Genomic DNA, 11,138 nt, shown 5'->3' with positions numbered 1-11,138 from the left:
CAGAAAGAGTGGTCAGGCATTGGAATGTGCTGCCCAGGGAGGTGGTGGAATCACCATTCCTGGAGGTGTTCAAGAAACATGAAGATGTGGCACTGAGGGTCATAGTGGGCACGGTGGTGACGGGCTGATGGTTGGACTAGATGTTCTCAGTGGTCTTTTCCAACCTTAACGTTTCTATTCTCGGATCCTATGACTCAAAGCTTCTCACCGATTCACCTCGCATGCGCGTCCGCCGAGCTCTGTGAGGTGGGGACAGCGCGTCACGGAGGCGGGCGGGATGGGGCGGAGCTGCGCGGCCCCATCGGGGCGGGGGCGGAGCGGAGGAGGCTCCGCTGTGGGGGGAAGGGCCGAGGCGGCGGCAGCGGCGGCTCCGGTGGTGCGGGTGGGGGAAGGGCGAGCGGCGGAGCTAAGGAGCTTCGGCGGCGGCAGGGATGGAGCACCACCAGCCCGCCAGCCGCTACCAAGTGGTAAGCGCCGGGGCTCGCGTGGTGGGGGACAGCGGCTCTCCAACCATTTTCTTTTTCTCCCCGTTTTGACGGCGGTGCGTGGATAAGGCCCTCGGGGGGCCCGTCTGGGCGGAAAGCCGCCGCCGCCCGCCCCCTCCCCTCCTTCCGATGGGGACTCGTCTTCGGGGCTTGGCCCCGGGCTGCCCGGAGGTTCTGTGGCCGCCTTCTGTCCTCCGCACGGCGCAGTTGGTGCGGGGATCCGGTGGGGCAGAGGGAGCCGGGCTGCGCCTTTCAGCCTTCCGCTTCGAGAGCGGTTGGTGGGGATGGGTCGCGGGATGCGCGGGGATCCGGCGGTCGGTGTGTGCCGGCACACGGGAGCCGGGGTTTAACGGGGTCAGCCTGTAACGCTACGCGGCTCCCGGAGTCCCTTGTAAATGCTCCTTCATTCCCCCCCAGAAGCTCGCTCGGTTTGGGACGTGAGGGCTTTTGAAGTCGTGTGGGTACAGTCAGTTTACTCAGAAGTTTAAGTTTGATCCTTCGGTTCCTCTTGTACTTCATGGCTTTGCTGAGGATATGCTACAGAACCCTGAAACTTGTGTTATTGACTGTGATTCTGAGTTCTGATACAGCCTTTTGCCTAAATCCTGACTATGATACTGTTTTTGGCACCTTAAATAGAGGAAACAGAAGTAGTTGCATCTGCTTTGTTTTGCACCTCCCTGTGTGTCTGGTTCTGACCTACCCATTTCCCCAGTCTACAATGTTGCCTTTAGGTTCCAGGCCATAAACTCGTGTTACTTTTTACATAACGTCAATCAGCATTAACTTATCACATTGTTTCTAGGCTATGATGCAGATAAACATAATAGGAAATCCCTTGTATAGGTTTGTAGTGTTTCCACTGGGAGACCTGGGGACTGTGTGGGGCTTCTGTCCTTGTGTGCTCATCCATTGTGATTGTCACACAGCTGATAAACATAGCAGCCTGTGACCTCAAAGGGGCAATGCACGCCTTCAGAGCAGCAGTGGGTCCCAAAGTGAGTCCATGCTTTCCAGCACGCTTCTCTTCCCATACCACATGACTGTAATTTAGAGTCAGCAGAAGTCCTGGAGTCATTCCTTGTTCTTTGAAAAGGAGAATGAAAATGCTGGCAGAGCCATTTCTTAAAAGCCTTCAAATGCTGAGTCCTCCCTGACGCCTGAAATAACCTGGGACTGTTTTAAAAGGCCTTAGAAATTTTAGTTCTCCTAGCGTAGAAAAAAAGCACTGGAAGATGAAGCAAAGAGGTAGCAAAAATATTAGAGGCAAGCTATACTTAATTGGTAATTTAAGTCTTGATGCTGGTGCCCAGCATTGGGTGTTTCCTAGTGTGGCCTTCCAAAAGGGCTAATCCTAATGTTAGTTGGCCCCATTTGGACTTCCATGTGTGATAAACTTTGTGGTCAGTTTATGTCACTGTATTTTATTATAAAGTGTTCTCTGAAACCTTCATGGTGACAATGCTCTTTAGTTCCATTGAATTTCTTGTAAGTCATAATGAAACTGCAATTTTAAATCTCTAGAATACTTCAGAGTTTAAAACACCTTGCTGATTACTATCCTGTAAGACCATGCTGTTTTATCTTCTCTTTAGTATACCTGCCTGCTTAGGCGTTGAGATTTTGGTAAAGCTATTTATTTATTTACTGTGTTGAGTCAGAGGATGGTAAGACCTGGGCAACTGCAGATGTACTTAATTAGCACCTGTTTATTCCAGCTTGTGATTTTGTTAGGAGGTATTTCCTTATGCAACATCTGTGATAGGTAGTAGGCAGTAGATTACTGCAGATTTTATGGCTGTGTACTCATCTTTAAGGGTAAATTACTGAGGTGAAATACAACCTAATGTGGTTAATACTGCATTCTTTGTTAGCATACCATTCCCTAGTGTTAAGCATATGGAAACTGGTTCTGATATGTTGGTTCTATGTTTTTGTTTTGCTTCATGGAAAATAGCACCTCGTCCTCCCACCCCTATTTTTGCCAGTACACCTTTGCTTCTAACTAATCTTTCTTTGCTCTACTTAAAGCAAGTTCTCTTCTAAATCAAAACAGAATCACCAGTTTATGTCTCTGTTTGTGTCAGTGACAGTAGGACTTCAGTGAAGTTCAAGGACCTGCATTACTACTGCCTCTTTCTGCTGGTGCTTTCTCTGAATACCTCAAACTGAAGGGCTTAAAGAATGGTTGGTACTTAAATTTTGAGCTTCAGACCATAAGCCGCTCTTAAGACTTTATGATCAGACATTTTGTTTCATATGAAGTTAACCCTTGGTTTATCTTCATTGATTTACATCAAAATACAAGTGCTAAATTCTTCTTGTTCTTAATTTTCCTTCTGTGTTTTGGTTTTGTTGTTGTTGTTTTTGAATACAACAGTTTTAAAATGCTCAAACAATGCAGCTGTGGAAAGGCTGCTACTTGGAACTGTAGCAGAACGTTGTAAACTCAGAGCAGTCAGTAAATCAGCATTACGTAACTATCTGCTGCAGGCGTGTGTGTGACTTGTATTGCTTTCTGCCCCCTCCTTTTTGTCCTTTCTTCACAGGGCAAAAAGACAACTAATGGATGGGTAAGAATTTGTCATGCTTCCCTGCTGAATGTGACATTAGAAATAAGCCAGTCTTGGTTGTCGTGCTTTACTACCTTTTTTTTTTTCCTCTTAGTCATACTGCAATCCCTCTGATAAATGTCTTAAATTTAAAATTATTATTGTTTGCATTTACAGTTGTTTCCCTTGTTGTCCTTTGTCCTTTTTCTTTCCTTTCTCTGTTCTGCTCCTTGTTGGACAGAGGGACCGAGGCATCAGCACTGGGAAATTATAATGTAATTTCTTCACTGAGTGATAGCTGTGATTCTTTTTACCTTCTTGCTCTTTGTCATCTGACCTTAATTTGAGCATTGCTGTCTTGCTGTTTGAGATGTCTGCTCCTCGTGCAGCTTGTTTGCAGAATAAGTGATGTGAATGATGCTTTCCGAATCCATACTGAAGCAAAGGAAAAGAAATACATTTTTTTTTTCCTTCCATTGCATAAAAATGAGTGAGCAACTAAATACTAAAGCTTGGGATGGCCTTTTCCTGTGACAGGATTTTATGGGTGAGTGAGTCATGAGGGAGGACTTCAAATGCTCGTCAGTGATTTAGGTGCGTAAATCTCATCGTGAGCTAAAGAATTTGTATGTTCAACTGTTTAAGAATTGTAATAACCTCCTCCCAAGTCATTTCTGATTAAAGCTTCGGGTTGTTCTGGAATCAGACAGCCATCAGTCTTTGACTTATAGGGAGGGCAAGGCTTCTAAAACCACAGCCTGCTACTGTACAGCGCTATAAGGATTAAAGACATTAGTGTATTTATTTTCAAAGATGCCAGTCTTGTGATTGTAAAGTTGTATGTGCTTTTCAGAAACAGGATGAAGAGATCAAAGTTGATACCATAAACAATTTATTCTAATTAATTTCCCTGTATAGCGGTACATGATGTGAATAGCTTTGCAGTTATCTTAGATAATGTTTAATGTTCTGCGTCTCTTGTGTGGTGGGTTGACCTTGGCTGGCAGCCAGTTGCTGGCCGTGCTGCTCTTTCACTCCCCCTTCTCAACAAGAAAATAAGATGAGAAACCTCATGGGCTGAGATAAGGAGAGGGAGATGGCTCAGCAATTACCATCACAGACAAAACAGACTTGACCTGGGGAAGACATTTGCTGTTAATGAATAAGAGTAGAGTAGTAGTGAGAAATAAAACTAAAAGTATATTTTTTTCCCCATCCATTCTTCTTAGGCTCAGCTTCAGTCTCTGTTCTGCCTCCTTTCTCAACCCTGAGCGGCATAGCAGGATAGTGAATTAGGCTTGCAGGCAGTTTCTAGGAACATCTCTGCTGCTCCTTACTCCTCCTTGTGCTCTGCTCTTGCACAAGTGTGGGATCCCTCTTGCAGGTTGCCATCCTTCCCAAAGTGATTCTACATAGGCCTCCCTCAGGTTGCAGCTCCAACATGGCTCCATACTATGAGGACCATCCTTCAGGAATTACTCCATCACGGGTCCTCGCAGGCAGCAGCTTTCCCAGCCTTCCTGCCTCACTGAGGCTCCTCTCTGGGCCAACTCCTGCATGGGCCCAGCATGGGCCATGCCTCCTTCAGGCCTCATCCATTGCTGTCCTGTGAACGACCATAGGTGCATGTGGAGATCTGCTCTGTGTGGTGCCCATGGGCTGGAGGAGGACAACCTGCTCAATTATGGGCTTCTCCTGGCCTGTGGGGAATGCTTGGAGTATCTTCTACCCTCTCTCTGTGCTGACCTGGCTGTCTGTATGATGGTTTCCCTATGTTTTGTCCTTCTTTTTCACATTTGCTGTATAGCATTTTTTTATCCTTTCACAAGTCTGCTCTCCTGGAGGCACAATCAACATTAGCATTGCTTGTGTCTTAGCTTTGGCCAATGGCACATCCCTTTTGCATCTAGCTGGAGCTGGTTAAGTCTGAAGTGGAGGGACAGCTTCCAGTCTCTTCTCAGAGAAAACACCCCTGTACCTCTCAACTACCAAAAACTTGGCCTGTAAACCTTGAATGTCTTATTGAGTCTTTTCTTTTACAGTGTTACCTGGTTTATCCTTACTTAAAGTCAAGTTGTGTTTAAATTTTAGGCAGGAAAATCAACCTATACAGGAAATATGCACAAAGAAAACTTTCTCCTTCCTTTCTTGTCATGAGACACAGCCCAGCAGTGATTGCCAAATAAATACAGCTAAATATTGATTATGTCTTTGATTTAAGAACTGTAGCCTAAAGATAGCATACTTTTATGTAGCACTTATTCTGTTTGGATAATTCTTGCCTAGTTGGTATTATTGATCAAATTAAGCTAGCTTACGTGATGGAAATTCTGTTGTTTTCCACATATCTGATAATAAAGTCGTAACTGGAAGATAAGATGCTACGTTTAGGAGACTCAGTTTATGGTACTGAAGAATACTGAGTAAAGATGCATTGAGTGATAAGCTTTACTGTTGCTTGTCTATGATGGTTAAGCTGACACTTTTAGTATACAGACTTCTTATCCGTTGATAAAGTCCTTTCAGTGCATTTTGTACTTGAATTTTAGAAGGGCTAAAAAGGATCTTTTGAAATGAGGTAAATCTATATAATATTTTTTTATAAGAATAGGTTGTCTTTGCATCTTATTATTAAACTGTAAAAAATAACTTATTTTGAGTTTTTCTATAACATTTTTGTGACAAAATTGTCTATTAAGTGGAACGTAGTGTGTCTTTCTTGAAGCTGTCTTAATGTTTTTATGAACACTGATACTGTTTTTGTGGATAATCTTGTCACAAATGAAGATGAACATTTGCAAATTTTTATGTGTTTTCCAATGCAGCAGTGATATAGTGAACATTTAAAAAGTAAGAAATTTCACTTTATTTTTCCTTCTCAGTTGGGTTTTTGAACATACTTGTGTTTCATATGAAACAAGGAAATGAAGTTCAAGTCCTTTCTAAGCTAGCTCCTCCCTTGTTGATGAGCTGACATACAAGATAGCTACAATCCTTTCTGCCCCTTCGTAAATTTTAAGCAGGGTGATCTAGCTTGTTTTATTGTCCTGACGGTGTTTTTGGTAGGGCTGCAGATGTAATGCCCAGCCCTGTGTCTGTTTCACAGGGAGAGATGCAGTCTCAGTGACCCAGCAGGAGCAGTTGCAGACACAGAAGCTTGCTGCTGCTTTGTGGGTGCAGGCTGTGGCGTGTGGGCTGTCCCCATCTCTTTGGTGGGGATGCACGGGGAAGTAAGGTGGTTTTTATCAGCCCTGTGTTCAAAACAGATGAGATATGTAGGACACCAGTGTTAGCGTACTGGGAAAAAACCCCAAACACCTGAGGAGTAAAAGATGATAAAAATGTACCTGGGCTGCAGGTACATACATCCTGAGAGGCTTTTTAGGCCTGAATTGAAGGTTGTGTCTGCACAAGTGAAATAGAAGGAGGAAGGGATGGGAACGGCATTGTTCTTTCTGGTGGGAGCAGTCTGTTGACTTGAATGAGCCTATCTTGTGAATCTGGGGTTTTTCTTAGGTTTCATGAAAGGAAGATGTACCTGCTCTGAGTAATGGCACAAAACTGTGAAATGTAAGAGTAAGGCTTCAGGCCACGTTGTGTAAACGTCACATCTTGTAAGTTTCATAATTCCTTTAAAAGGCAGAAGTTCAGTAACAGGAACAGGATGCTTGCAAATATCAGGGTTCTCAGCAGAAGATACCTGTAAAGTGACCAATCGTGTCTGCTCTGATCGTGCTACATTAAAAATGAGGAACTATAAGTCCTCTGTCAACTTGTCTGAAAAATGAGGTAGAAACTACATGAGGAGAGACTCAGAAGCCTTGTACTTAAAAAGTGCTGTGGTAATTCAGAATGTTAGCTGCCCTCTTCCAGCTGGGAGAAGATGAGGTACTTAGGAAGAATTCCTAATTCTATGCTATTTTTGAAACGTTTTTCCTAATGACAGTGTTGACAGAAAAAGGAAAAAATAACAGCTGATCATGTCATCATACCTAATTTCTTCGGACCTCATCTTCAGTTTGCTGTTGTGGATTTGATCACAGTGTTGAGTTTCATAGTCTCCAAACCTCCTAGACCTAAAATACTTATGCTGATGTAGAAAGGAGAATGAGCGAATGGGCCCATACCAACATACCCACCGTTAGCAAATAGTTTTTGAACTGAGAAGGAAAGCAATCCAAAGAGGAGATGAGCAGAAAGCAATGAAAAAATTGGCAACTTGTTAGGCTGGAGAGGCACTGCCAGTGCTTCATACTAAAGCTGAGCTATTGTACAGCCAAGACTGTGGGTTTGAGCTGCCTCAGGCTTGGTTCTCCCACTTCCTGGGCAAGCACTGTAAAAGCCAGCATATTTTACTAAAATGGGCGTCCCTTTTGCCAGCTGTATTCTTAATGAAAATGACTAATATCTTCTGTTTTGTGCTGAAGTCATTTCAAACCTCCACAGCCAAGGCTTACAGCACACGTCAGGATGTGGATGCCTCACGGCTTTCAGATTTGTAATGAAAGTGGAAAATAAATTTCCATTTTAACATTTAGCTGTTCATTCCGCTTAAGCATTTCCATTGCCTTATACTGATTAGCCTATAACTGATACAGTCTAACTTTCCAATCACTTTATAACCAAAACATGATAGCATACACTGAGTTGGAATGGACCCATGGTGGGTCAAATCCAACTCCAATTAGATACTGAGTAACCCTCCAACCCTTTCTCTGTCTGTACCTCGTCCAACGGGGTTTGGAACAGGCACAATGATTTAGCTTTACATCTGTAATTTAGACACACGCACGCAAAAAACAACCCTGTCATATCCTGTGTACTACTTTATTTCTGTTTGTAATCCCATTTTTCTTCTGTTACGGTTTGAGGTGCATGGCAGAGATTTATCATGTTCCTTCTCATATAAAGTGACCTTTCAGGAGAAAAAAAATAGAGGAGAGATCTCACTCTAACTTCTGTGTGGTAGCTTAACACATTCCCAAAAATAGTTTGTCCATTTCAGCTTTGAAGACTATTTTACCTTTTGGCAGTGACTGTTTATGTTGACTGATAGTAAGAGAGGTCAGAATCGTGTCCTTGGCAAAGCTGTATGTGTAGCCTGAATGGTTGAACTTGTTTTTGCTTTTCCTTGCTTAATCTGAAAAGATTATGTAGAACAGATTAGAGGAAAAGTTACTAACTGGAGGATGTTTATAGTATCAGTTATCTCTTTATTGCAGGAAAAAAAAACCTATTTATTTATTTTTTTCCCCCCCCAAAGTAGCACAAGTTCACATTGAAGCATTGCTCTTGTAGTGCTTAGCATGGTTGACTCTTCACTTCATTGAGAAGTGAGGGATGCCTTAGATAAAGCATAAGACAATTAGAATAAGAGTGCTGGGTGTTCCTGAGGCCTGTTGTCCTTGATCGTGGCATTTTGAATCAGTTGTCATTTTGGAATTTAACAGAAACAGTACTGAAGTTATTTTGAATGTACTGAAGCATTAAGATAGTATCCTGGGCTCCATCAGAAGAGGGGTGGGCTGCAGGGACAGAGAGGTGACTGTCTCTCTCTGCTCTGCCCTTGTGAGGCCTTGTCTGGGGCCTCCAATACAAGAAGGAAATAGAGGTGTTGAGGAGGGTCCAGAGAAGGGCCACAAAGATGATCAAACTGTTAATAAAAAAGGTATACCAAATTCTAGAATGAGAATCCATAATTAAAACAAATGGGTAGGCTACTTAAGCCCTGCAGTGTTGGGCTATAATTGATGAACAGCAGCCTCTGTTCCTTCCTCAGTGTTGGTTACTTTTATGTACTTCCTGTGTTTTAGAGGTAGCACTTGTTTGGTCACCTGGTGCTCTCTTCTGACCAGTTCAGCTTTCTCCTAGAATGCTAATCTCATTTGTTTAGTTTAACTAGCTTAGCTAGTAAAAAAATAAAAATGATCTGGTGAAAAGTACCTGCTTCTAGATGTCTGTATCATGTAAGGATTCAGAAGTCCAGAGACTTGTCCTTTAAGGGCACATTTTATGTGGACTTCTCTTTATAGAGAAATACATAGGTGTTCTTTAAAAAAGCCTGATGTTCGTTTTTGCTGTGTGTGTTGTGCTTGTCTTGTTGAAGCTGTGAGTTCTCTGGTGGATGGAGAAGGGTAAGACCTCTGCATGTAATGCTGATATCTTCAGTTGAGGAGCTTGAGTACTCCACGCTACAAAACCAATGAAATGCGCTCGAAACATCAGGTATGACTGACCTCTTAATAAGAATAGTGTGTTCTTTACCAGTATGATAATTTAAAGAATCATAGAAAAATCCCAATTTGAAACAGATCCATAAAGATCGAGTCCAACTACTGGCCCCACAAATTACCACCCAGAATTTAAACCCGACATCTGAAAGCGTTGTCCAGATGCTTCTTGGACTCAGCTTGGTGCTGTGACGACTACCTTGGAATGCCTGCCTTTTCAGTGCCCGATACCCTGTGGTGCAGACCCTGTCCCTCACCCCCAGCTGTCCCTCCCCTGACACAGCTCCATGCCGTTCCCTCGGGCCTTGTTGCTGTCATAGAGAGCAGAGCTCAGCGCTGCCCCTCCGCTCCCTGTGAGGAGCTGCAGCTGCCATGAGGCCTCCCTTCAGCTCTGCGCTGAGCAAACTGAGGGACCTCAGCTGCTCCTCATATGTCTTGCCCTCTAGACCCTTCACCATCTTTGTAGCCCTCCTTTGGACACTGATTTGCTGACATGTATTTCATTCACTTTTCAGTTTGGGACTGTTTTGTAGTGTTGAGCAGAAAACTCCTTCTTGATTAGCTTTTCCAATTACAGAAGAGGTGAAGCCTCAGTGTTGTTAATAAAGCTGGGACATGGGGAGATTTTCTTAAGGTTTTACATAATTTTTATGGATGCATTCTTACTGCCATATAGGAGACACAAACTGGAGTCTTATTTTTCCAGCCACTCTTCAGTCAGGGACTTGAGGTGGAACTTTATGCTTTCTGCAGTTTAGTTACCACAGTGCTTCTCCAGAATGGGGGGTGGGATGTAGGGAAACCCAACCAATAAATTGTTTCTTATTCTTCCCTCCCTCACCACCTAAATATATAAATGAGAACATTTTTAGCATCATCTTGCATTGTTCTCATTAGGAAGATGTGTGTGAGCCATTCTACTGCGCTTGGACTTAAGTGAAATGTTCAGCATAACATTTACAGAAATACTCAGCATTTTGAATGAACCTTCAATTTCTTGGCTTAGATGGATGTAGGCTAAAACAGAGGCTGGATATAACTACTGAACGTTGAGATTGCTGTTGGTGACAGCCCTGTCCGTTGTCCAATTTTACAGGCTTTCCTATTCCTGTTTACGGTTTACATTTCTTTGTGTACTTACAGTGGTGGGAATGTACTTAATGAACTGATTCTGTAAAATTGCTTGTAAGTTAGGATGTCACACTTGGATTTCCCAGTTAATCACCTGTTGCTGAGGACTTGCCAGAGTTGTTCACTGGTGTTAGCTGCCAGCAAATCCCGACAAAGCATTGCCCATTATCAATATAAATACTGAGAAGAAGAAGCATTATTATATGAAAGCTGGGAACTGCTTTCATGTTGGGAACTGTTCTGGTTTCTTACAAGAAAAGCTTAGTGAAGCTACAGAATGTAAAGGGAAACAGCTGTCTTGAAGGCACAGTCTAAAATGAGTGGTGGGTGTTGGAAGTGACTGGTGCTTGTGAAGTCATCAAAGCAGCAGATAAAGCAATTGCAGAACTGTTATTTCAACAAATAAGGCACAGATTATTAGCAGATTCAGGAAAGCATATGCATCAAATCCGTAACAGATGCTAAATGGAATAGGCAGAGATGGGCCCTTTACCAACCATGATATAACATCTGTGTGTATTAGGGAAGTTTGAATAAAATGGATGGCAAATAAGTGGCTAAGGTTTGTGTGCTTTTCATGTGTCTCCTGATGGTTGCACAGGGAATGGTACACTTCCTTAAACTGAACTCTGAGTAACATGCTACTTTTTTTTAGAAGTAGAATTCAGACTAGCTTCCTCCATCTCTCCTTGGGTTAGCAATTGACGGAAAGCTATGTGGTTCTTGGTGATCTTTTTAGT

General features: G+C 43.0%; 1 protein-coding gene across 5 annotated transcripts in view; it reads left to right on the top strand.

The window, feature by feature from the left end:
- The first annotated feature begins 321 nt into the window (after positions 1-321).
- The window catches only part of NDFIP2 (Nedd4 family interacting protein 2), a 43,067-nt gene continuing 32,250 nt past the window's right edge, over positions 322-11,138 (top strand). Inside the window, exons 1-2 of one of the 5 annotated variants that reach the window (XM_015851587.2) lie at positions 341-467; positions 9,144-9,262. In XM_015851587.2, the coding sequence (XP_015707073.1) occupies positions 9,245-9,262 (18 nt within the window). In that variant the 5' untranslated portion in view covers positions 341-467; positions 9,144-9,244. Of the gene's footprint in view, positions 468-1,435; positions 1,484-9,143; positions 9,263-11,138 lie in introns of those variants that run through there. The other 4 variants (XM_015851586.2, XM_015851585.2, XM_015851588.2 and 1 more) reach the window with 4 other exon arrangements.

Source organism: Coturnix japonica, chromosome 1 (assembly GCF_001577835.2).
Source record: "Coturnix japonica isolate 7356 chromosome 1, Coturnix japonica 2.1, whole genome shotgun sequence".
Taxonomy (NCBI): domain Eukaryota; kingdom Metazoa; phylum Chordata; class Aves; order Galliformes; family Phasianidae; genus Coturnix; species Coturnix japonica.
Note: the sequence above shows the minus strand (reverse complement) of the source record. Positions and strands in the feature narration are given on the sequence as shown.